Genomic DNA, 27,635 nt, shown 5'->3' on the forward strand with positions numbered 1-27,635 from the left:
TGAAAATGGATATGATGTTTATTGAATTTTTTTCACAGGCAAAATAGCACAAGATTGAATTGTCACCTTGTCACAAAAAATATACCCAATTACTCGAAAAAGGAGACCCTTACCTCAGAGATCATACAAAATACTACAAATACTGCAATGAAATCTATTTAAGTGAATCAACACCAAATATCAAATTACATCTACTGTTTCCCTCTCATATTCTCAATCTTTACTGTGATGATGGTAATACAATTACTGTCAGGTAATGCTTTAAACATTTATATTCAAACTCTCAACTTTGATAACTGTTCAAATCAAATATTTACAAAAACACAATGTATGTACTCATAAGGCAGCCTAAAAGGGTCCAACGATGCCCCAAAAATACTATAAAATAAAATAAGTAGCTATCAAAACGTTGACAAAAAGCCATTCATGTATCTATTTCTTATTTATCTTCCATTGAGAAATTGAATATACCATTCTCAATAAGACATTATAACACCTCAACTAACGCTAAACGAATGAAAAAAGCCTGCACTATTGTCACGGTTGTCGTCGGTGAAGGAGGACCAAAACGCAGCAGGTATGTGCAGGCTCATCTTGATTTTTAATTAAACTCAAAATGAACATACAAAAAATACAAAAAAACAAACGATCAACAAAAACAGTCTGATAAGGCACAAGGCTAAACACAGAACAATCACCCACAAATACCAAACACAAACACACCCTACTATATGGGACTCTCAATCAAAGGCAGATAGACAACACCTGCCTTCAACTGAGAGTCCCAACCCCAATTAACCTAACATAGACATACACTCACTAGACTCCACATAGAAATACTTAAACATAAACCAAAACCCGGAATTACTAAATCAACCACCCTTTTAACAAAACACACCACCCTGAACCACATAAAACAAATACCCTCTGCCACGCCCTGACCAAACTACAAAAACAATTAACCTTATACTGGCCAGGACGTGACAACTATAGCCAGGGTTCTATAATGCCCCAAAATTACTGTACACTCAAATAAGCAAACAGGCAAATTTCCAAAGCTTGACAAAAACTCATTCACATATTTGTTTCATAATTCAGCTTCTGAGGCTGCTCTCATTTCTATAGTTAATTAACAGCTCTCACAACTGAAACATATAAATAATTCATAGGTTATTAATGTGTAATTACCATTTTACTATGTACTTGCAAACACATAGGAATTTAAATAATAGTAAATACTAGTACCTAGTAATGTCCCAAAGCATAAAATAAAGTGCTACCAACTTGGTAAGTCTACCTTAGTCTGATCTTAAAGTTTAATCGTAAACCCTAGCTGTACTGTATTGTAGTGTATATCAGCGGTTTCCAACCTTTTCTGTTCTGGGGACCACCAAATCATCTTCAAAAGGACTACCATTTGCAGAGTCACAGAATTCTTTAACTTAAAATATCTTAGCAGTCAATTTTATCAATGAATGTAACAGATTAAAGGACTATTATTACAGATTAATGTTTGTAAAGCCTTTACACTTGTGGGAATTGGCCTATATGGATAGGGCTGAATTTTTTTTTTTTTACGGAAGAAATATGGGAAGCATATGCATAACCATGGTAGCAAATATAAGGGAACAGTTTGGAGATTATGGGAAAATGATTAGACTAAAGGTAAGGAGACAACAGTTCACCTGACGAAACTGAATCCAAACATGACATTTTAAGTGCATTTTACATTTACCGTACTTGTCGCCGCATTTGTTATTAACAACATCTGAAAATACTCTGGATACATTCAGTAACATGACAGGAATATTCGTGGAAAATTTGGGGTAGGTGCAACATAAGACAAAAAAATTACAAGGGTTTGAGTGAGAGGTCTAACTGGTGTTTCCAAGTGGCCACACACCTATCCAAAGTTTGCACAGTTCCTAAATAATTTCAATGCACTTTTATGACTCAAAGAAGAGCTCCTAGTCGTGCCGTTGAGCCCTGCATCCCCTCCTTTTCACATTAACCCTGCAAACAAAAACTTGTCATTAGGATGTCCCCGGAACATCATGAAACGGACATCTAAAGTGGTCAGGATGTTGTGTCATGGTCCCTGGAGGTTTTGTCTAGTTCCCGGTTTGTCCCGGGGACATCCCCAACACAGGAGGTTGGTGGCACCTTAATTGGGGAGAATGGGTTTCCAGGTGTCTAATGCCATTCCATTTTCTCCGTTCCAGCCATTATTATGAGCCGTTCCCCCCTCAGCAGCCTCCTGTCGTCCCCAAGGATGTTTTTAGGATGTTCTTGGGACATTGTGTCATGGTCCCTTGGAGGTTTTTGTCACTTGATGGTCCCAGGTGTCCCAAACCATTAGAAGTAAAGTAATGAAATGTAATGTATAGCATGTTACTGTACAGCCACTCTGTTCCAATTTAGGTGTTTATCGGTGTCCAAATCTGTCATTTAAGGGGCAACACAATTTGCATTGTAAAAAGTAATGTACAATTGCTTATAATACCCCTATGGTATTATGTTTGGAAGAAAAATATTAAATAATAATAATAATATAATAATAAATTGAGGACCACCTGCAGTACCCCATGTTGGTAAGCACTGCTCTATATTACTGCTCAAATATGATTACAAATATTCACACCAAAAGCACTGATTATGTCAAGAGATGTTGTGCTGTAGTCCCTCATCATCTCTTACTTTGACTATAATGTCATAGACTATTATTCACAAAACATTTTCTTGGTTGCGCTCATCGTGGTTGAGGTACTTGATTAGTCGTGGTGGGAGGGGCAGTTTCTTGATGCACCTCAGTCTGTGGATTCCAACCTGCTGGCGAATCTCCAGCCTGCACAGCTGCATCAGTGGACGTGATTGCGCTGGAAGACAATGGTAACGATATGGTAATACTGTATGTGACGCTTGTATATAGAGAGTACATAACATGTGCACAAGTCATTCCAAAGAAGTGGCTGTTTGGGCAGTGTCGTGTGTGCATGCATGACATCCCCCTCATCACATCAGTAGGGGAGGGGGGTTTGGGGGCATTCTACCCCCCAAAAAAGAAGAAAAAAAGAAATAGCTGTGAAATGGTTGTTTCTGGTTAATTTTAAAGGGAAAATACATACAAAACCTTTCTGATAATTTGGACAATCACAACTGAAATACCAGTCATTTCTGTATTACTTTAAACTCTTGATCTAACTAATATAATTCAGAAAGTCACCACCAAACCACTGCTTTAACTACATTTAAATGTCATAACCCATTATTCTGTTTGTGTACCCTTCACTACACTTTTCATCATCTAAAATATATTATCCCCCTCCAGAAATTAGGCTACCAACATACTGGTCCATATTATCAGGCTGCTGTGTTATTTAGGAATAAGCTAAATAACCTGTAGCCTAACTGATGCAGCATGCAGGCTGGCTGCAGCATACTGGCATTTGTGCATTTAGCCAGACCAGTGCTTCCCAAACTTTAGTTAAGTTGGTTCTAGAAGTATTCTAAGGATGATTATTAGGTTGCATATACATGATTAGTGCTATCCCTCCAGAATTTTGGCCTTCACATTTGTTTTTTGAACATTAATAAGGAGGATAGACTTTCGCTGCTGGTCAGAGTCTGAGAGACAGGCAGGGCAAGCTGCACTGAGAGAAACAGGGTTGCTTGAGCCTACTGCCTGAGGTTCAGATAATTATTTAAAAGGTTGACAATACTTCCACAGTTGTCATTGAGCTCTCAAAATTGATCCCCATATAACCGTTACCAACTACCACTTGTTTTGAAAACTAGCATTCACATGTGAGATGCGCATCACTTCACAATAGAAACTTTCCCCATTTGACAAAATATAATTGTCGATATAATTATTTTTCGTGCTTATGAATTTACCATAACATTTGACTGTACTCATTTATTTGTTATAAGTTAGCTCACAGTTTTGAGGGTTTGCTAAGAAGAGAGAGATGAGAGAGAGAAAGAGAGGAGATATTGCACGTTTCTCTGTTCTCCTTACAAGCCTTGCTCAACTTTTTTCCCTTCTGAGGACCGGGCCAAACCAAAAGCATAATTGTTGGAGGGGGGATCCAATCATAAAATGAAGAATTGAGGAACACTGTGTGCTGTAAAGCCACAGAAAGCCAGTAGCTACCTGACACTTTATGGTGGGAAAATTATTTTGAATCAATCAAATTCGTTATGGTATATTATTAAATAGACCTGTCACTAATATTGTTGGAGCCATGACCTCCCCATACCCCTCACAAGTTTTTATTTATCTAGGCAAGTCAGTTATGAACACATTCTTATTTACAATGACGGCCTACACCAGCCAAACTCTCCCCTGTCCCGGACGATGCTGGGCCAATTGTGCACTGCCCTATGGGCCTTCCAATCACAGCCAGTTGTGATACAGCCCAGGATCAAACCCTGGTCTGTAGTGACACCTCTAGCACTGCGATACAGTGCCTTAGACCACAGTGCCACTCGGTCCCTTATGAGCCTGCCAGCAGCTGCTAGCTAGACATTAGCTCTGGGATCCAGGTCAAGGCACCACTGTAACAGGCTCGAATGAACCCTGCTTATTAGCCACGCGTACAGTCCTGCTATACCAAAATGCTACCTTATGTTGTGTAGTATATGTAGGTGTGTCTGTACAGTATGTGTGCATGACACTCACTTGCTTTCTCTTTGATGACTTCCCAGTCCTTCAAGCTATCTAGGTGCTCAGTAAGTCTGGAGCAGAGTTTCACATGGCCAACGTAATTCAGGAGTACATCTATGATGGGTCCTGCCCAGCGAGTAGAGATTATCTCACAGAACTAATGATGGAAACACAAAAAGCAATGATAGGCTATGGTATATTGTATTTTTTAGTCTCTATTTTACAAGAAGTGCCCCAAATACCTGTGCTAACATGACAGCATAACAATTATAGGCGATTACAGTGTAGGTAAACATTATTACATAGTAAATCAAAAAAACATTTCTTACCACAGGACACTTCAATGAGTGACTATAAAGGAAAATGTTTCTCTGTTTCTGCACAGATCTGATCATTTATTGACGGTACATATTATGAAACAGAGTGCTCCTTTTTCTTTATTTCAACCCGGTGAAGTGTCCTGGGGTAAGGAATGTTTTTGGGATTTTCAAGTCCCTCAGTCTAGGAACTGATTACCTTTTTTGTTCAAGCTGGGCTAAAGCGCGTTTGGATACACTTTCTTGCCATTGGTACATAGTACTTACAACTGTTGCTGACAGCATACCACCCTGCATCCCACTGCTGGCTTGCCTCTGAAGCTAAGCAGGGTTGGTCCTGGATGGGAGACCAGATGCTGCTGGAAATGGTGTTGTAGGACCAGTAGGGGGCACTCTTGCCTCCGGTCTTAAGATCGAATCCCAGGGCAGTGAACGGGCCATTTCCCTGCTCAGAGTGCTGTCTTTTGGATGGGATGTTAAACCGGTGACCTGACTCTCTATGGTCATTAAAAATCCCCCTTATTGCAAAAAGCTGTTAAAGCTGGTCTCCTGGCTAAATTTCCATTTTGGCCACCTAATAATCCCCCTCATTCTTAATTGGCATTATATTTAGAATGTATGTAAATATATTACACAGATGCACATACCAAACATTTCATTGTTATTTTGTTTACCTGAACAGGTTCCCCAGTACTTCTGCATGTATTGGTATTGTAGCGCAAGTCATCCCTCTCAGAGGTCTCCTGATGTGGTGGGTGTGGACCACTGCCATAAGTGCAACTAAAACAGGAAAGGGCGTCGCAGCCATTGTCCATCAGATACTTCAGCATGGACAGGTACTTCATACCGAATATGAGGGTGGCCGGGAATGAAGTGGGGTGAGTGGGTACGTAGGCGTTGACATTGGCACCGTGCTCCACCAGCAATGTGACCAATTCAATACTACCCTGCCTCAATGCTACCAGTAGCGGGTTGAAGGTGTCCAGGTTTGGGATGGCGCCGGCTTCTAGAAGCATGGTGGTTGCCTCCACGTTGCCGTTGGCAACGGCGAAGTAGAGAGTTGTGCTACGATGGTCCTCGTACATCATGGAGCGGTCATCTGACAGCATGGCGTTGACGTCGTAGCCGGCCTCAATCAGGACCTCCACAACTGCGTCCCTGTTGCACTCGGCGGCCAGGTGGAGGGGACTGACTCCACTGCGATTCACTCTGAACTTGCTGGTGACTTTGATCAGCAATGACACAATACTGAAATAGAAAACCACACAGAGGGAATTAGTGGGTGCCCAGAGTGGAAGATTAGTGTTAGGGTTAAAACATTCCGTTAGTTTTTTACCTTGTGACTTTCACTTTTACTTGAGGCATTTTCTATTAATGTATCCTAACTTTTACTCAAGTATGGTAATTTGATACTTTTTCCACCACTGCTTATGTAAACAAATCCAAACAGCTGTGCTGCTGGGCAGGTCAGTTTCACTGTCTGTGTCTTCTGGATAGACCTCAAACAACTCAGCCCAGTCAAAACTGTTCGCCGCTCTGGCACCCCAATGGTGGAACAATCTCCCTCACGATGCCAGGACAGCGGAGTCAATCACCACCTTCCGGAGACACCTGAAACCCCACCTCTTTAAGGAATACCTGGGATAGGATAAAGTAATCCTTCTAACCCCCCCCCCCCCTTTAAAAGATTTAGATGCACTATTGTAAAGTGTTTGTTCTACTGGATATTATAGGTGAATGCACCAATTTGTAAGTCGCTCTGGATAAGAGCGTCTGCTAAATGACTTAAATGTAAATGTAAATGTAACTCCGATGTTTATCCTATGTTAGTGGGCACTGTAGAAATCAAAAGCCAACCTTCATGTAAGTCATCGAAAGCTCTTGTACACAAAACTATGTTTTGGACGATACTGACTTTATGACTGGAATAAATGTTTCTGACTAGTTGTGATGCTACGGGGGACCAGTACGGAGAAAAAAAATGTATGAAATGTATGCATTCACTACTGTAAGTCGCTCTGGATAAGAGCGTCTGCTAAATGACTAAAATGTAATGTAAAAATGTTTTCAACAAGAGAAGTTAGTTCTAGAGTTCAGTTCTGCTTTAAGGGTGCTGTGCATTGATATTTGTAGTATTCCCATGTATCAAGGTATTGTAAGCTAATTGTAGGTACCTATCAGCTCCTCGTTGGGCAGCAATATGTAGTGGCAGAAGTCCTTTATTGCCCGCTTTGTTGGCATCAGCATCCTGAGAAAGAAGAAGCTCCACAATGTCCTTATGGCCGTTCTTAGCTGCTTCATACAGAGCGGTGGCCCCATCACTTGCCTCACTGTTGATATCAGCACCTAGAACATATTCAGTGCAACTGACAGTTAGAAAAGTCAACAATCGATCCATAGTAAGAGCTCCATGACAGTTTTATGTGATCTGCGCCCTTTGGCCGATCTGCAAGGCATTCCTAGTCGATCACCAAACATGTCTGTAAAAACCCAACGATAAAGGCTGTGATAAAGACTTGTGCTCCTTTTTTTCTTGCTGTTGACAGTATGTGTACTTGATTCAGAAGCCCTGCGCACCGGATAAGCAAAGTGCTCCCATTATTAGCAGATCGTCATGTCTCTTTTAATGTCAAGGAATATTTCACTTTTTCTGGTCATAGGAATAACATGAATTTGTGCATGAGGCAGATGCAGTGCGACTCGAGTTTTTCCATCTGGTAGAAGATGGTGTCCCCTCTCTCTGGTCAGTCTCACCAGAAGAAAGGAAGGAGAGAGCAGGGACCGTGAGAGGTGGACTCTCTGCTGCTCTCTCCCTCCCTCCATTGATACTAATGCCGTGTTCAAAACAACTGGGAACTGGGAAATCTCTGACTTACATCTTCAGTGCGTTCAAGACAACTGGGATATCGGGAAAAAATTAGATGCGACTGTGAAAAATTGTTTTGAACGGTCATCCAACTCGGAATTCCAAGTCGGAAACTCAAGCATCTTTCTAGGCCTCTGATCACTGACGTAATGATTTGACCTTGTTTTTTCCCCCGAGTTCCCAGTTGTCTTGAAAGCACCATTACCATCAGAAGCAGATACCATCAGTCCAGTAAAATAAAAAATCTACTTAATTGCTAATTATTTAAATTCATGCTCAGCTGTGCCTTGTAAGTGCTACACCAACTGATCAATTTAGTTATCAAAGCTCGAGTTTTGAAATATAATATGGTCTGAGAAGAACAATATTGGCATGCCAGGCATGTTGTAGCTAATATGCTGTGATCATGTATTAGGCCCACTGCACAAACCTCAATATTACAGAATAATTGTTTTTCTAGGTTAATGTTCCATTTTTTAAGCCATGAAAAAAATCTGAGTGGTAGATCTATGCTTGCTTATTGACTGCAAAAGTAATCTTGACTCAGAAAAGGTTGGTGACCGCTGGCCTACAGAGTTCACCCATTTTTCCAGGGGAAAGACATACCGTGTTTAATGAGAAATCGAAGTGTTTCCTTGTGTCCACTCTGGGCTGCAGTAAACAGGGGCGCGATACCGTACATGTTGGTTGGGCTGAGCTTCGCCCCGGCCTGGACCAAGATCTCACAGATCTCCACGTTGTTGCGGCTCACAGCCTCCTGGAGAGCTGTACAGCCCTGAATGCAGTGTTTGTTCACTACAGCACCGTGATTCAGAAGCATGACCACAATCTCAGCATTACCACTTTCACAAGCTGTGGAATACAGTCAAAGATGAAGTTAAATGGAAGAAATCCCAGACTTTGTATGTCATGGAAGACAGTGTTTCCTAAACAAGGGTTTGGGGGTATTCCCAGTGTATGCAAGACAGCTTAGAATGATATTGGAATAGGCATTCTTTAATGGCAGATTTTGAGGGGAGCTGTATTTCTCATATCAAGCCATCCCTGTCCCCCCATATACCTTTCCTTTCTAATGAAGTGTGCACTTGTTCACTAGTATTCCCCACAAATGCAAAAGCATTAGATCGGTGTAGGCTTGGGCTGGAGGAATTCTTGTATCAGTAATTTTCTTTCAAATCCATGAAGGGCAAGTTTTTCATTCAGTTTTTTCTCACGGTGTGCTGATCTTGCAGCCCAACACATAATTTTATTATCAGTCAAGTAGCCTATGACTTAGTATGCTTAAAATAAAAGGATAATTACAAAGAGATAGGCAGATAATCTAGGTCTTAGTAGGTCTCTAAGGCAAATGTGTTACCTTTGTAGAGTGGGGTCTCTCGGTCCTTGTTGGCGACGTCTGGGTCAGCCCCCTTCTCCAGAAGCATCTCTACACAGGCCACCTTTTCCCTGTACACCGCCAAGATGAGAGCAGTCTGGCCTTTCAGGTCACACTTGTTAATCATACTAGGTTGAGCTTGAAGGGTGAAAAGAAGAACACATGAGATAAAAATTAGACTAGGCTATACTTTATTTTAGTCTGCTACTTAGCTGGGTGTTAATTGGTAAAATGGTAAAATACTTGGTAATTACGTGGTAAAAGGGGTGTTCCATTTGGTATGGACTGCTGTTGTTCTCAATTGTTCAATTCTTTGACGTGAGCCGAGAAAATATAAATTGCCTTCAAGCCACATTTTAAAAAGTCTAATAAATCTATGTAACATAGCCTACACCATCACAACAAATCCATTATTTATTTTAGACAGATCTAAACAAACATGATATGAAGAAAATGTAGTCTATTTCAGAAGAACAGAATAGCATACTCAGTTGTCCTGATGTTAGGCCCTGATGTGGCTATGCCATATGGCTGTGGGCTACACTGGTTCAGTTAGCAGACACGATTTGCTTAGAATTCCGTGGCATTGTTTCATATTATTTTATAGTATTAGTATTATTATTACAACAGCTGGTGCACGGAATCTAAGGAAGTCTCTAGATTTTGCTCGCCTGAAGTAGAGTATATTGTGATAAATTACAGGCCACACTACTTGCCTAGAGAGTTTTCAGCTATACTTCTCGTGGCTGTTTATTTACCACCACAGACAGATGTCGGCACTAAGACCGCACTCAGCCAGCTGTATAAGGAAATAAGCAAACAGGAAACCACTCACCCAGAGGCGGCGCTCCCAGTGGCCGGAGACTTTAATGCAGGGAAACTTAAATCAGTTCTACCAAATCTCTATCAACATGTTAAATTTGCAACCACAGAGGGAAGAAAATTCTAGATCACCTGTACTCCACACACAGAGACGAGTAGAAAGCTCTCCCTCGCCCTCCATTTGGTAAATCCGACCACAACTCTATCCTCCTGATTCCTGCTTACAAGCAAAAATGAAAGCAGGAAGCACCAGTGACTCGGTCTATAAAAAAGTGGTCAGATGAAGCAGACGCTAAACTACAGGACTGTTTTGCTATCACAGACTGGAACATGTTCCGGGATTCTTCCGATGACATTGAGGAATACACCACATCAGTCACTGGCTTTATCAATAAGTGCATTGAGGACGTCGTCCCCACAGTGACTGTACGTACATACCCCAACCAGAAGCCATGGATTACAGGCAACATTCGCACAGAGCTAAAGGGTAGAGCTGCCGCTTTCAAGGTGCGGGACTCTAACCCGGAAGCTTACAAGAAAACCCGCTATGCCCTGCGACGAACCATCAAACAGGCAAATCGTCAATACAGGGCTAAGATTGAATCATTCTACACCGGCTCCGATGTTCGTCGGATGTGGCAGGGCTTGCAAACTATTACAGACTACAAAGTAAAGCACAGCCGCGAGCTGCCCACTGACACGAGCCTACCAGACGAGCTAAATCACTTCTATGCTCGCTTCGAGGCAAGCAACACTGAGGCATGCATGAGAGCATCAGCTGTTCCGGACGACTGTGTGATCACGCTCTCCGTAGCCGACGTGAGTAAGACCTTTAAACAGGTCAACATTCCCAAGGCTGCGGGGCCAGATGGATTACCAGGACGTGTGCTCCGGGCATGTGCTGACCAACTGGTAGGTGTCTTCACTGACATTTTCAACATGTCCTTGATTGAGTCTGTAATACCAACATGCTTCAAGCAGACCACCGTAGTCCCTGTGCCCAAGAACAAAGGCAACCAGCCTAAATTACTACAGACCCGTAGCACTCACGTCCGTAGCCATGAAGTGCTTTGAAAGGCTGGTAATGGCTCACATCAACACCATTATCCCAGAAACCCTAGACCCACTGTAATTTGCATACCGCCCAAACAGATCCACAGATGATGCAAGCTCTATTGCACTCCACACTGCCCTTTCCCATCTGGACAAAAGGAACACGTATGTGAGAATGCTATTCATTGACTACAGCTCAGCGTTCAACACCATAGTACCCTCAAAGCTCATCACTAAGCTAAGGAACCTGGGACTAAACACATCCCTCTGCAACTGGATCCTGGACTTCCTGACTGGCCGCCCCCAGGTGGCGAGGGTAGGTAGCAACACATCTGCCATGCTGATCCTCAACACTGGAGCTCCCCAGGGATGCGTGCTCAGTCCCCTCCTGTACTCCCTGTTCACCCACGACTGCATGGCCAGGCACGACTCCAACACCATCATTAAGTTTGCTGACAACACAACAGTGGTAGGCCTGATCACCAACAACGGCGAGACAGCCTATAGGGAGGAGGTCAGAGACCTGGCCAGGTGGTATCAGAATAACAACCTATCCCTCAACGTAACCAAGACTAAGGAGATGATTGTGGACTACAGGAAAAGGAGCACCGAGCACACCCCCATTCTCTTCGACGGGGCTGTAGTGGAGCAGGTTGAGAGCTTCAAATTCCTTGGTGTCCACATCAACAACAAATTAGAATGGTCCAAACACACCAAGACAGTCGTGAAGAGAGCACGACAAAGCCTATTCCCCCTCAGGAAACTAAAAAGATTTGGCATGGGTCCTGAGATCCTCAAAAGGTTCTACAGCTGCAACATCGAGAGCATCCTGACCGGTTGCATCACTGCCTGGTACGGCAATTATTCGGCCTCCGACTGCAAGGCACTTCAGAGGGTAGTGCGTACGGCCCAGTACATCACTGGGGCAAAGCTGCCTGCCATCCAGGACCTCTACACCAGGCACTGTCAGAGGAAGGCCCTGAAAATTGTCAAAGACCCCATCCACCCCAGTCATAGACTGTTCTCTCTACTACCGCATGGCAAGCGGTACCGGAGTGACAAGTCTAGGACAAAAAGGCTTCTCAACAGTTTTTACCCCCAAGCCATAAGACTCCTGAACAGGTAACCAAATGGTTACCCGGACTATTTGCATTTTTCTTCGCGCTATTGGTTAGAGCCTGTAAGTAAGCATTTCACTGTAAGGTCTACACCTGTTGTATTCGGTGCACGTGACAAATAAACTTTGACTTGATTTGATTAAGAATACAATTGAACATAGCTGAATAAAATAGAAAGGATATTTTCTCCAAACGATTTGAGGGAGTGCGCATATGCATCTATTCTGTGTTGAGCGGTTAACAAAGAAACAGGTACTCCTACAGTGTATGCTTAATTTAGAGTTATTTATGTAACTTTAGTTGTGATACAAACACATTTACTTTTTGTCAGCCAACAAGATGAGTAGGCCTAACAAACAGCAGAAAATCACTAGCCTATGTCAATCTAACATCCCCCATAGTAAAAAAGACAACTTATTCTATTCTGTGCAATAAATAAATATTTCAAACATAGTCTGGGAAAGTTGTGGAATGGAATAGATCCCAAATGAATGCAAGCACTAGCATCCCAAAAACGTTTAAGCTATGAGGCTGACAAAACAGATCAGAACGTTTAGCTTAAAATGTTGATAAACTATTCGACTCTGTCTTCACATTATAAGCGCAGCATTACGCACATGGCAGTAGGCTATAAGCGGAAATGTTCCATTAGTTAGAAAACACCATTATCGAAAGTGACTGCAAATGTGATTATGTATGTAATGCTTTTATTATAAAGTTGCATTTTTATGGTGAAAATGATCTTCCCAAAACTTGAAACTCACGTGCTGTGTATGTATGCCAGTTAGGCTTTACACCTGTTGGAAAGTGGATTAATGTGCTTAATTTTAAGAAGTTATTTGGCCACTTTAGTTGTGATAGAAACATTATCAAAACATATAGGCCTATGGCCTAGAATGCCCGAGGTGTGTGACCTTGATTTGAAAAAGTCGCAAAAAAAGGCATACGTTTCTTGCCTTACTGCACACAAGCTGGGCATCATTCACACATGATAATATTTCATTCACATGTGATAGGCTAATATTGTCTATTCTTGATTTATTCTTGTCTTTACATATACTGTTGGGATCGCCTAAACTTTGAACATTGAGATATTAAATAAATAATAGAGACAAAGCCTCGAATAGAAAGAGTTTGTAAAAAGCCAGAAGGCTTTGGAATGTGTTTGATGGATGAGAGGAGAGCGATGTGTTGATATAGGGAAGACAGATAGATATCTGTGGGTCAGGAGGTGAGGTCAGGAGGAGAGGAGAGCGATGTGTTGATATAGGGAAGACAGATAGATATCTGTGGGTCAGGAGGTGAGGTCAGGAGGAGAGGAGAGCGATGTGTTGATATAGGGAAGACAGATAGATATCTGTGGGTCAGGAGGTGAGGTCAGGAGGAGAGGAGAGCGATGTGTTGATATAGGGAAGACAGAGAGATATCTGTGGGTCAGGAGGTGAGGTCAGGAGGAGAGGAGAGTGATGTGTTGATATAGGGAAGACAGATAGATATCTGTGGGTCAGGAGGTGAGGTCAGGAGGAGAGGAGAGCGATGTGTTGATATAGGGAAGACAGATAGATATCTGTGGGTCAGGAGGTGAGGTCAGGAGGAAAGGAGAGCGATGTGTTGATATAGGGAAGACAGATAGATATCTGTGGGTCAGGAGGTGAGGGGGGAGGTCAGTTCCTCTTAAGGGAGTAATCAGGGTTGATATCTGGTTACCTTCTTTCCTGTAGAGCCATAAAATGTAAGGATTGGAGAGAGAGGAGGAGTGTCTTAAGTAGGATGCATATAAACTGTGATAACTGTGATGTCTGAAATGTTTAGCTGTCTGATTTTCAGCTGTACAGAACCTTTGGGAAGGATTAAACTTGGTTAAAGCTTCTACAGTGTCCGTGAGTTATTTAATCTGAAAAATAAGAACCTAACATTTGGTGTTGCCGGCAGGATTCACCACGATTTTTAATCAAACCAAAGAGTCCAGAATAGTGGAGCAGAGCTGGCAACAAACAAAAGGTAGGCTAAGTTCCTATATCTGTTTCCACTCATTTTGACATCTTGGGGAGATGAGAATCGTTGACTGAACTAATTATGGGATACGGACCTGGAGAGCCTAAGTTTAATTCTATAGGCCCATTGTGTGACGACCGGTTGTAGCTTTGTGGTATATGCTAGTACCATATAAGTAAAGAGTAAGTCCCGAGCAGGATAGATCCTGTGGAGGGTAAGTCTCATAGCGAGTAAGTCCCGAGCAGAATAGATCTGTGGAGGGTAAGTCTCATGAGTCCCTAGCAGGATAGTTCCTGTGGAGGGTAGAATCTCATAGATAAAGTCCCGAGCATAAGCCTGTGGGAGGGTAAAATGTAATAGAGAGAGGGGAAGTCCTGAACAGGGTAATCCTGTGGAAGGTAAAACAATTGTGTAACGGTATATAGACCCATAAGAAGGGCAAAAGGCCGAGTAGCAGTGGCCATGAAAGCGCAGGGTGTGAGTGAATGTGTGAAAAAAGGTTGGTTTATGCCCTATGCGCGATGAGAGATGATGTGGGTTATCAATAATAGTGATATTTGAGGAAGTATTGGAATAGGACATAAAGTCCTGTCTGTATTCTCCAGTGATAAATGTTTCAGACGCTATGGTATCGGTTCAAATACAAGGTATTAAGTGCCGTGACCAATTAAATATTATCCGGGGAAAGTGTGTAGTGCTATCTTAGAAAATAACTAATAGAAGGTGTGTATTATAGACGAGAGTGAAAAAAGCTGAAATACCCTGAACACCGATGGGAGTGTTTAGGGAATAATAACTATTGATATGGCGACAAACGGACTCGTTTCTCCCTGTAATATAGAGATAGCAAATTTAATGAAGCCATGGAGGCGTTAAAAGCAGCTCACAAGCATTCTACCAATTCGACTGGAATATTGGAAAAAGTGAGCAAATTAGAAAACATTTGACAACCTTTTCCTGCTGACGGAAAATTCAAATCGAATAAAGAATTCAGGGAGTCAATTATAACTTGGCACAAGGACATAAAACTAGAATCAAAAGCTCAATATACCAGCGTTTTAATACAACGGAAAATGTGTAACGATAAACCCATAAAGTGTGACACCAGTACTTTACTACAGAAGGCCTGGGAATGGGAGTGTATTCATAAAATTTGCGCCTCTGCTTTAATAACGGGGTTGAACCCTGTGATCAAAACGATAATTGCGGGGGTAGTAGATTTCATCTGAGACGATGTTTTGAGAGTGGAATATGACTCCACTCGCCTCGCAGACGTGCGAAGGGTTAGTAGAGCCATAGAGAAAAGCACTGAATATAGTTTCAATGGCCAGGATAAAACTAAGAAACGTAGAAGAAAAAAAACATCAAAACGTAAGGAGAGGGCTCCCTGTTTTAGATGTGGGACTATCGGGCATTGGAAGAATGAGTGTAAGTGTCACGACTTCCTCCGAAGTCGGTCCCTCTCCTTGTTCGGGCGACGTTCGGCGGTCGACGTCACCGGTCTTCTAGCCATCGCCGATCCACCTTTCATTTTCCATTTGTTTTGTCTTGTCTTCCCACACACCTGGTTCCAATTCCATTCATTACATGTTGTGTATTTAACCCTCTGTTCCCCCCATGCCCTTGTCCGGAATTGTTTATTGTAATTGCTTGTGCACGTTATGTCTGGTGTGCGTCGGGTTTTGTACCCATTTATTGATTGTTCTGTTTTCCGGTGGGTTTTTATTATTAAACTGCGCCGTTGGAAACAGTTTTTGCTCTCCTGCGTCTGACTTCTCTGCCGCCAGTACGCACCCCTTACAATAAGGTGATACTGGAATCTAGTGCATTAGCAGGAAATGCAGCTATACAAGAGTTTGCATCTTTTTCAAAAGAGCAATAACGAATCGTTTTGAGGTTAGCAAGAATGGAACTTTCACGTAGCCGTGTATAGTTTCAGTTCAATCGATAAACAGTACATAGAGATTACAGTTTCTATGTGATGGGAGATGTATTAGATCACGATTAACCTAACTTTTATTAGCGTACCGATGGGATTTACAAATAGTCCCACGTGGTATCATTTAGCATTGAAACAATCGTTAAAAGGGTGTCAATTGTAGGTTCTGTGTTGGTACAATACGTGGATGATTTGTTATTAGCGTCATAAGACGAAGAAACTCATATGCGAGACCGCACCACATTGGTAGACAATTTGGCGAAACGGGGTCATAAAGCATCGTATGACAAAGCACAACTCGCACGCTCAGGAAAACTTTAGGAGTTTTCAATTTTGTTAAACATTTTATTCTGTCAGTCTCTGAAATTGCTGAGCCGCTACAGAGTTGACGTAAAGGGAATAGAGTAACGGGGTAGGCTGTGTGTGGTATGCATTTGGAGTAATTCATGATTTCGGTACATGGTGGTCACCACGGGGCATGTTAGAAGCGACAGGAACACCAATAAACATGGTCTGGAGGTAGATGTATTATTAGAATAATGTCAGTTAACCAGTAAATTAGCAGTGGTGAAATGTGAAGCTCATACAAGTCGTACAGATAAAATTGCCATAGGTAATCGTAAAGCAGACGAAATGGCTAAGGCGGCTGCCTTGGTGAGAGAAAGTGTTATGGAACCACATATATATATTGCGGATTCCTTACGATGAGCCATGGCTAAATTGGCCACAGGAAAACGTATTTACATTTGAAGATTCTAGGCGGAATGCCAAAGGAATGGGTTCTAAAGGTAACATAGTTACATTATATGACCGAACACTCATTGCAAATGCAGAAGGCCTTAAGGGTTTGTCTAAATCATTACACAGTTTATGTGGTTTTATTTTAAATACATTTAATGTCGTCTTATTCTGGAATGGGATTGTAGAATGGGGAAAAGGAGACCAGTGAATCGTTAGACTCGGTGGAAAGATACTATCGCCGTGTTGTGGGATTTATTGGATGGAGTCTTTACATTTCAGTTAAAATGGGTATGCAGGAGGATGAAATATTTTGATGAGGTATTTAAAGGGTTTCCGAAGGACAGGGAAAGAAAGGGAGAGGAAACATTTTAATGGTGACGAAAGCTCTGAATATTAAAAATTCCTAATGAAGAATGATCAACTTCATTAGGAATTAAATAGACGGGGGGTTTCTGCACAAAATTCATGAGAAACACCATTCTCTATCCAAATTGTACCATTACTTTAGGAGATTATTATTATTTCTGTAGGGAGTTTTAAAGAGTTGTAATGCTAAATTGTTTATTTTTGATTTAACACAGGGTTTTTTTAATCAAGTGTTTGAAAGGGATAAATTACCAGTTCCCTGAGGTCCTGGTCTTTGGGGTACTTATACAGTGGTACTGTGTTCAGGCTGCATATAGAAAGGAAAATATATGTTAATAAGGGATGAAAGTAACTTCAAATGGACTGTGTTACCAGATCTTCATGATCTGGTAACCATCCTAGAGGTCACCAATAGAACAAGGGAGTATGGACTCATTTAGAAAATGTTTTTTTTTAGCAGTAACATTGTTATTTTTGTTGTTGTTGACATTTGTCTTAGAGATGGTATAAAGAAAAGGTTAATGTCATAATTCGACATATAGTCAAAGTTTGTCTAGTTCCTGAAATAGAAATGTAATGAACTTAACTGTTGTTATGATTTGTGTTTTTTTTAGGTTATCATGGAAGGTGATGTCAGATCGTGTTTCAATGCATGGAGAAATAATTTGACCATAGACAGTGTGTGTTAACCTCAAAACCCTCCCTAACCGGCTGAAGAAAAAGCGACAAAGACGTGCTATGAGAGACAATGACTTTTACCACTCCTATCTGAGTCCGAGCCATAAACCAGGGCCGGGCTACTGAGAGCGAGTGCGGAGTGAGCGTGGAGAGAGAGAACAAGCTCAGGTTAAAATTGGGACATTATCAAGGGCCATGAAATGTGACAGGCAGAAGTTACATGAGCCGTTGGGAAAATGAACTGTAAACGATATCTGAAGAAAACACGGTAGAATGATAAGGTGAAGGAAAGGGGGGGTGGAATACGCCCTCCTAACTATGTAAACTGAAAATGCATTGAGATACTGATTTTTCATGACAGGAAAACAGGGACAAAGGGGTTCTGTAATGAGAAGAGTTATGACCGGCAATAAAAGGTTGTTTATAAATGTATGTTCTAACAGGGATGATGTGTGCGGAGTTGATAAACTGGAATTTGAGCCTTAGTCTCAAAGTAAGCACTGAGTTCAGTCATTCTAAATTTGGGTTGGATAAGTGCTAAAACGTTTTCGTTGTGATTGGAATACCGCGAGAGAGAATGGCTAAAGCACGACGAGGGGCTGGGGCGCTGCTAACAGTTATGTGGCCGAGAAAGTTTCCAGAAACGTATCTCTAAGTGTCATCCTGAGGGGAGGTAATTGGTCTGGGAGACTCACTGGATGACAGCTTGGGACTAACATGAACGTTTTTTTTATTTATTTTACCCTGTATTCAGAGTATTTATGTTAGATCACATCAATGAGTGGTGCTAAGTTATTAAACAAGTACTTTGTTTCTCTTTTCTTTTCAAGTCAATATGTTTTTAGGTTTAGTGGAACATGAGGGTATTCATTGTTCCAGAGTAGAGAATGATGTATATTGACTATTTGATTTGAGAAGGTGTTAATATGTTTGTAAATATAGAAAATGCATTAGGAGTATCATTCCATTCCCAGAGTCTGAATATTGTTGCAGGAGATAGCTCATAGAAGAAGGAGAGCAGCTAACTGTACACAATATGGGGATTTAATTGAACCTTACACATACCCAGATAATGGTGAAAATAGCAGAGATAGTATTGTCATTTCAGACACTATTGTCAACTTTCAGTAATGAGTTTGTCACAGAAGGCATAACACTTGAAAGAATAGCAACTGATCCCTGTATACAGAAGGCCACATTGCAAGAAGGGAAGTTTGCTGTGATAATAGCATCACAGCTCTAGCAGAGTGTGATTAAGAAACATGTGACTCAGAGTTTTGTACGGTTGGATACTCTTCTAACGCCACTAATCTCTCCCCCATTTCTGACAGCTAGTAAACACTTGACATACCTCCCAGTAGATTGGGACCGAACCACGGTAAATGGAAAGTGTCAGAAGGAGGCTGCTTATCAACTGTTGGGACCCAAAGTCTACACTGTAACAAAGGGTGTTTACAAATGGGTGGGGGGTGGATCGGCCTTGGGATGAGAGATGTGTACCTAACTTGAGCACAGGGATGTATGATCCGCAGGTACCAACTGTAGCAGAATACAGGAGGTCATTGGAGATGTTGGTAGCTAGATACCAAGGGATAAACTGGGAAACAGGTAGGGGGTATCTGAAAGTTCAGTCCTAGACTTATCAGTAAACCATGAAGACAATAGGAGAGCAGGAGACAAATTCTGAGCAATAGCTAGTCTCACAGCAGTCCCTGTAGGGACAGTAACAGAAGGAGCAGTAGTAGAAGCGTAGAATGCTATATTAATAGCATGAAAATGGACTACTGTGCAAATGAGGGGTATTGTGAGACTATAGTCATGGGCCATGTTGGAAGTAGCAGTGGTTATTTTTGTAGCATTGTCGGTATATCAGTAATGACGACTCATGTCACATGGATTGGTTAGTGGTAACTGGGGAACCGATGGGAGGACAGAGGATGCTGTTATTCAAATATCACAAATGATGTTGTCAGGAAATAACTCATGTGTTGCAGTGTGTATATCCTCAGGTGGAACCAAGACATAACCAAGGGCACGGGCTGAATTCTGGAGATTGAGTGTACATCAAGAGACACCAGGCAGTGGTGTTGGAACAGCATTGGTTTGAGAGACACACCACTTTGAACAGTACCTGCAGTGGTTAAGATCGTCATGTCTCTCCTTGGGGGGAGCATAGTTTTCACGTGAAGTGAGGTCCAACGGCATAATGGGTGAGTGAAGACACCATGACACAGGAAGCGGAGTGAGAGAGGGACTAGATTCCACTGTAAGACATACAGATGGTTGGGTCTGGAAATGACTATAAACATCATAGTTGGTTTGGGATTTAGCTGCTTTATGGGTTAATGCATCATATGATAGAGAATAGAGGGGTAATTGTACTGTGAACAAAATGTTGAAGGCATTGATGTGAAAGCAGATACAGTGCTGAGTTCCCTCAAGAGGATGGAACGTGCATTAGAGATACGCACTTGCATATCAGGTGTCGTGCCTATCAGGTGAAATGGAGAAGATGGGGAACAAAGTGAAAATGACATGACTTGGAAACACTTCTCGGAACCTGGGGCCTAAAGGGGAAGACTGGGTGAAAGCATGAGGAAGCTTTTTAGAGCTTTCATTTTTGTGGAACCCAGCAGGAAATTATCTTGGAGGCATAGATTCAGGTGAAGAGAGAGTGGGAATTGTCATGGTTTCAGACTTTGGTTTTCATGCATATATAAATATGCATAGATGATCACATTGTTAATACTGTTATGTTTTATTTTTTTTTGTTGCTTTCCAAGTCTTGTGCCATCACTCTCTTAGGAACCAGAAGGGAGAAGTGGAGAAACACAGCCGCTCCATCTGCCATAGAAATACCGCAGATTCAGCTGGAATGGCATTTTGTTATGCGTCGATAGATGGGAATAAAATTGTGTGATCACAGTTTAGAGGCCATAAGTCTATGAATTTGTACACCTCGCAGTGACTGGTTGTTCATTGTTTGTTGTTTAATTCATGTTTTATAATCATTTGTTAGGTATTTTTTTTATTTCATGTTTTATTATCATTGTTTACACATTTAAGTCATTTCCAAGTTTATGTAAAGTGAACATTAGGATGCTATTGTTCAAGAGGAAGGACTGTTGGGATCGGCTAAACTTTGAACATTGATATATTAAATAAATAATAGGGACAAAGCCTTAAATAGAAAGAGTTTGTAAAAAGCCAGAAGGCTTTGGAATGTGTTTGATGGAGGAGAGGAGAGCGATGTGTTGATATAGGGAAGACAGAGAGATATCTGTGGGTCAGGAGGTGAGGTCAGGAGGAGAGGAGAGCGATGTGTTGATATAGGGAAGACAGAGAGATATCTGTGGGTCAGGAGGTGAGGTCAGGAGGAGAGGAGAGCGATGTGTTGATATAGGGAAGACAGATAGATATCTGTGGGTCAGGAGGTGAGGTCAGGAGGAGAGGAGAGCGATGTGTTGATATAGGGAAGACAGATAGATATCTGTGGGTCAGGAGGTGAGGTCAGGAGGAGAGGAGAGCGATGTGTTGATATAGGGAAGACAGATAGATATCTGTGGGTCAGGAGGTGAGGTCAGGAGGAGAGGAGAGCGATGTGTTGATATAGGGAAGACAGATAGATATCTGTGGGTCAGGAGGTGAGGTCAGGAGGAAAGGAGAGCGATGTGTTGATATAGGGAAGACAGATAGATATCTGTGGGTCAGGAGGTGAGGGGTGAGGTCAGTTCCTCTTAAGGAAGTAATCAGGGTTGCTATCTGGTTACCTTATTTCCTGTAGAGCCATAAAATGTAAGGATTGGAGAGAGAGGAGGAGTGTCTTAAGTAGGATGCATATAAACTGTGATGTCTGAAATGTTTAGCTGTCTGATTTTCAGCTGTACAGAACCTTTGGGAAGGATTAAACTTGGTTAAAGCTTCTATAGTGTCCGTGAGTTATTTAATCTGAAAAATAAGAACCTAACAATACTAAATAATATATATGTGAAATGTCTTTTGATTTAGAATGGACCGTTATAATGCACCTGTCTCGAAACAGGGGCAGTGGAAAAAAATACATGTCATCTGTATGCACTTAAATAGAGAATAGAGGACGCTTTTACTGTGGTTCATGTTCATGCCAGCCAGGTAGTCTATACTCCTGCTGTAAAGAGGAGCAATGTGCTTAATATTAGGAAAGTTGAGAAATAAATATAGTAAGCCTAGCCTATATAAAGCAGAGTGATGGCCTCTTCTTTTTAATAGAGGCCATCACTCTGTTTTCTGACGCAATTGCATCGCCTATACAAATATTGCAAAACATAAGCTCATGGGCTCTCATGAAATGTTTGATTACATTTGCAATGATGTGAGAGTGATTAGAGGGACAATAGCGTGCTGAGTACCAGGCAGTTAGCAAGTTTGGTAGGCTACTAATGACCATCAGCAGCATCAGCGCTTGGAGAAACCTAATTACCTCATGACTCGTGACCCCCGGTGTGGCAGTAATAAGGTTACCGTGACAGCCCTAGTTACCACTTCAAACTTTCTCAGTAAATATCATGTCAACAAGCTGAAATAGGATTGTAAAATAAGTGTTGCCAAAAAGGACAACAACGATCCCAAAAATGACAGTACTAATGTTAAACATTAACCTATCGCTATACATGTTCATACATGGAGTTTTGAATTGCACTTACCCCCAAGAAGAACCCCGACACACTGATCTTGGCCATAATATGCAGCCTCGTGCAGCGGGATCCATCCATACTTGTCAGGCCACAGTATGTTATTCTCAGTGTTTTTAGCCATAGCTTGAACCGTAGTCACATCACCATTCAGGATGGCTTGCACAATAGCGTCCTGTTCCCTAATAGGCAAACATACCCATCATCATCCACTTGCTTTTTTTCCCTCTAGCCCACATGTACAATACAAGACATTAAGCGGAAATCCAGATCATTCTCAAACTCAGTAACTCTGACAGTGATTCTTTGAGTTATGGATAGTGGATTAAAACAAAATACACTCATCCTTAGTTAGGGTTTATGGTGTTGGAAAAAACTTTGGTTACCTTAAAAGGGGAATTCCACCACTTTATCTCAAGCACAATAGCACTGTCTACATTTGTGAAAATGGCGTTGTGGTTAAAAGACAAGATAAACAAGTGCAATTTGATGATGTCATCAAAACTAAAAACATTTTTAAAAGCAGTGATTTCTAAACACTACTAGAATGGTGGTGACACGGTGAGCAGGAAAAGGTTCCCCTCCCCTCCCATGGCTAGAAACTTGATGCAGATTTAGAAAATCATTGTTGTGCAGTAGTATTCAGTTGTATTTGCCATTTTCTTATCTTGAAAAGTGAAAGTGGTGGAATTTCCCTTCAAGCAGATCATTCCCAGCAGGTTTGTATCCTATGAGGTGGAGAAATAACATACAATAAATGCCATCACATATTAACACAAACATCATTACATATCCTAAAGTGTTCAAGTCTTGGTGTGAAGGGAAGACGTGTTGCTAAGATACCCTTTGTGAAAGAAGACACTTACTCCTCTGTCTCCGGCACGTACTGAATGGAGCCGTCGCCTCTGTGCTATGCCAGCATGCGCTTTCCATTGCCTGTGACAAAATGGGTCACCACAACGCCGTCACATTTCCTTCTTTCTTCACATTTCCTTCTCCTGCTACAATAACAGTGAGATATACTCAGTTGACAGTCACAGCTGACTGCTGCAAATGCGTACGTAAAATGAACTAAACTAATACAGTGGGACCCTAAGCTCATTGGATATTGTGTGTTTCTTCAAAGTGAAATGTTTGATTCTCATTGCTGACATGATTACTATGAAAAGCTCTGTATCAATCACTACAGTACACACATCTAAAATACCTGTCTTCAATTCTAGTTCATATCGCCACTATAATGTTCCTCTGAAAGCTTTTCTTAGGGGTAGGCTTGAGACATGTGCATATCCAACATGCACAGTTGCAGGGCACTAAAAAGTTAGTTAAACATTTTTTAAACTTGTACCATGCTACAGGTTTTCGCGACAAACTATCGCTAGGAGATGCCAGAGCAACGTGTTGCACAAGCACACGCAATGCAGCAATTGTCCTGCCAATACCGTAACATGACCTAGTAAACCTTATAAAGCCTGCAATCTTGCATCCATCTCAACACGGAGACTTGTTTTCATCAGTGTTGCTATTTTTCAACCTTGGTGACATGTGAACTTCAGACCATGCTACTTGGATGTATTCCCAAAAAGCCTGTTGGGTAAGGGATCATTATCATGAGATTTGTTGGGACAGGTGTTTGGCACGTGGCCCACTGGACTCAATCACACCAGCCTGTAAACAAGGTGTTGTATGTCAACAAACGATACTCTAGGTGTCTAGGTTTTCCAGCAAGCAGTAAGCGGGTAAATAGTTTAGTCACGTTAGCTTAGCAGACGTAAACACCTCACAAGTCAAGTCATTTGTTTGAGAAAACAGTCACTCTCATGCATATCTGCAACCTACATATGATATCGAATGGCAAAACCCACAATAAACGTAAGGTTATATGATTCGGAAAACATTTGCATTGATGGAGTCTGTACAGTGACACATAGACGCATATGACTGACTAGAGCAACATAATAATCAGAGAACACTTTCCTTGATCAAGTCTTGACTGGCAACACTTTCTGTTACATTGTCCTTGTGCCATGTAGTGACTTGATAAGTAACAAGAATTTCGCTACACTCGCAATAACATCTGCTAACAATGTGTATGTGACCAATACAATTTGATTTGACTTGGAACTACTTTGTAATGACCAGATAATTACTGCTGTACATTGTAACTACAGACATGTTACGTAACAAGGACAGTTATAGTGCAGCATGTCATTATGCCATGATATTGGAATTGTATGTAACTATCCATAGCCTACAACTTAATATAAATGGTGGCCCAAAACCAAAAGTGGATAATGAAAAAGAATGAAGGCTCTTTTCAGCTAGCACATACGCGTCAGTTGGGTTGGCAGTAGGCGGCCTATGTCTTGGTTCCTGCCTTGGTGGAACAGTCCTATATTGGACTGTTCTTCTGCCCAGAGCTGTTGGGGTATTGCTGGCTTCACCCGGTGAAGTGGCATTGTGGGCATCACTAAGGCTGCGTTCGATAGCCAGCAGAATCAGCTCGTCATCTGACAGGTTGTTGTAGAGACTGTAGTCATCAAACCCCAGGTTGTGGCCCGGCGTGGAACCAGGGATAGATATGCTGGCAACTGCCATGTTGGATCTGGAGAGAAAAAGAGAGGATACAGTGTATCAGTAATGTATGATGCATCATGTCCACCATGTTGGATCTTGAGAGACCCATTCCTAATCAATATACAACATATTCCGTCTAGAGACCATGATTAAAGAGATAGTTCACCCAAATTACAAAATGACATATTGGTCTTGATTGTTCAGATAAATGAATTTACTTTAAGATGATTTGGACTTGACGTGCAAAAATGTTATTATCGGGGATATTGACTTGCATTGGTCTTGTTCCAGAAATGCAAAAAACGTATAACGTGTAGACAGTGCCCATGTCTTTAAAAAAAAGTTACAAAGTATCACTGTATTACATTGTCCATACTGGTTACAGTGCAGGAAAATCAAATGTAATTTTGTAATTGGGGTGAGATTTCCCTTTAATTTGGACTGGAACACACTACATCATCACCCTAAGTCCAGTGTAGGACATATATTACATCAGGGTGGTTCCCAATACACATTTCTGCTGAAGGGGTATTGAACTGTTCACTACTTCCCAAAAATGTAAAAGCATTGGATTGATGGAGGCATGGTCTAGAGGGAGTTTCCACCATCTTTTTTCCACTAGGCTTTTCCTTTCAAATCAGTGAAAGGAAGTGAACAAGTGCACACTTTGGGAGAAAGGAGAGATAATTGGGACGTACTGTAGCCAGAGACTATGGGATTGATTCAATTGAACCTGCAATGTGGCATTCATGAAGCAGTCCCACGATCATCAAATTCTAGAATGGTTTTGAGTAAAGTAAAGGAACATATGTGCAAGTGGGCTTGTCAATTAAGGTGAAGTCCCTCCTAAAACAAGCATACCATAGAAATGGATGACTTGAAGGAAAATCATTTATTGAATGGGTTTATTTAGGTTGGGTGAGGCTGGGATTATGTTAGGATTGGATAATGAAATTATGATATGCTCCCCTTGGAATAGTGTTCACATTTCACATTCAAATCATTAAAGTGATTTGGAAATAACCAAGGGTTGGAACCGGTTCAGGGAACAGAACCGAAAACCATTTTTTTTTTCGTGGAAGAGAATCAGAACCACAAACGAAAGTGATCTAAACTGTTCTGGAACATAACCGTTATTTTAAAAGTATGGGAACCGGTTAAAAACATTATTTTACATTGCAGGCATTTCTTTCCTGTCCGACAAAAAACACGACAAAGCGCCTATGCAAAGCCCTCACTCAGAAACTTATTCCAGTGTCTGCTTGCCTGCCAGCTGAAAATCTTTGCCAGTGTGTAGGCAATCTGCCCTCCCCCTCAGAAGACTAGTTTAGTGGCCTACTGACCTTACAAGCGTGATTCAGAAATTAGGGAGATAGATTTTTAATTCGAAAATAATGGATTCAACTTTTAAATACTACTTAAGGATACTATAGTTGTCACATTATCACGATTTATTAACTAGCGCAAAATAGGAAGTGTTTTTATTTTAATTATTGTGCTGAATTTCACACTAGCTAGCTGTTCCAACATTAAGCCAACTTTCTGATGGTCAAACACATTAAAAGTTTCTTCATATAAGCCGCTCCTTCATAGATATAATTCTGTGAGCATAATTCAGAAGATACATGTCATAACAACAAGATGCCCACCACTTCAAACCAAGCCTCCTCCACCCTCACTCACTCTCTTTCAGTTGCATTTCGCACCCTACACTCATCTGTCCAATGCCTTTAAATAGCTTGCCTGATCCATAGCAAGCTGCTCTATCCGCAGTGATTGGTGAAGTAATTTAATGTCGAGCTAAATGTAAAAACAAATCTCAGAGGTTTATAAAGGAACAGAAAGGTCCATGTAGTTTTTTTTTTACACAACAACAAAAGTGCACCAAAGTTGCCAAATAACAATGTAAATGAAAATATGTCTCACCTTTCTCACAAGCTTTTACAGTTTTCCAAAGGCAAAAAGAGTGTCAAAGTTTCGCTCTCTGGTTAAACTCCCCCACTAAGACTTCTCCACTCCTCTGTCAGTAGATGTTTCTTGAGACAGGGCTTCCAATCCAGCCGTCTGGAATATTTCTGGGAGCTTCACATGATATCCATAGGGTAGTGGGCCAACTTTTCCTCTCCCCCCTTCATAGCTCAGAATACTCCTGAGGGGGAGTTGGCCTAGATAGCACTAAACAACAAAACAAATAGATGGAACTCTTGGGACTAACAGCGAGGAATCCCAGAACATGGTGAGTATCTTACTAATCAGAAAATGTGTTAATCATACAATAGAGTGATATTGACTGACTGTGTTCAATGGAAACTGTGAGTTGTCCCAAGTACAGTGTTCAGGCTTGTAATCCTCCTGTGCTAGGTCAGACTCTTGCTGTGTCTGTGTCAGGTTTGGTTGTGGCGAGTTGGTGTGCCTTGTTCCTTATGTTGAGAGGTCTGGTATTGTGTTGTGT

The 27,635-nt window shown here is 41.5% G+C and overlaps 1 protein-coding gene across 6 annotated transcripts; it reads right to left on the reverse strand.

Annotated features, from left to right (window-relative positions):
- Positions 1-27,635, reverse strand: LOC115178418 (ankyrin repeat and SOCS box protein 2). Of its 6 annotated transcripts, none has more exons than XM_029739711.1 (10): positions 27,479-27,635; positions 27,110-27,358; positions 23,473-25,211; positions 22,619-22,788; positions 9,207-9,362; positions 8,456-8,701; positions 7,158-7,329; positions 5,658-6,231; positions 4,682-4,823; positions 1-2,876 (listed from the first exon to the last, which is right to left on the reverse strand). In XM_029739711.1, exons 4-10 carry the CDS (start codon positions 22,728-22,730, stop codon positions 2,725-2,727), a joined length of 1,554 nt encoding a protein of 517 aa, XP_029595571.1. In that variant the 5' UTR covers positions 22,731-22,788; positions 23,473-25,211; positions 27,110-27,358; positions 27,479-27,635; the 3' UTR covers positions 1-2,724. The 6 variants fall into 6 exon arrangements, 5 of the variants coding, with proteins under 5 accessions (XP_029595571.1, XP_029595717.1, XP_029595656.1 ...); XM_029739857.1 differs by having other exon boundaries at positions 23,473-23,607; positions 24,939-25,211; positions 27,110-27,635; XM_029739796.1 differs by having other exon boundaries at positions 23,473-23,542; positions 24,939-25,211; positions 27,110-27,633.

The sequence above is a fragment of the Salmo trutta genome, chromosome 1, assembly GCF_901001165.1.
Source record: "Salmo trutta chromosome 1, fSalTru1.1, whole genome shotgun sequence".
NCBI classification, from domain to species: domain Eukaryota; kingdom Metazoa; phylum Chordata; class Actinopteri; order Salmoniformes; family Salmonidae; genus Salmo; species Salmo trutta.

Excerpts from the sequence above, each read along its gene's own strand:
- LOC115178418 (XM_029739632.1), bottom strand. The coding sequence starts at position 20,248 with ATGATGTTTATAGTCATTTCCAGACCCAACCATCTGTATGTCTTACAG. Across the intron at positions 8,702-9,206 it reads AGAGACCCCACTCTACAAAG|CTTGTGAAAGTGGTAATGCT; the intron begins GTAACACATTTG and ends TGTATTCCACAG. Across the intron at positions 4,824-5,657 it reads GTACTGGGGAACCTGTTCAG|TTCTGTGAGATAATCTCTAC; the intron begins GTAAACAAAATA and ends TTCCATCATTAG.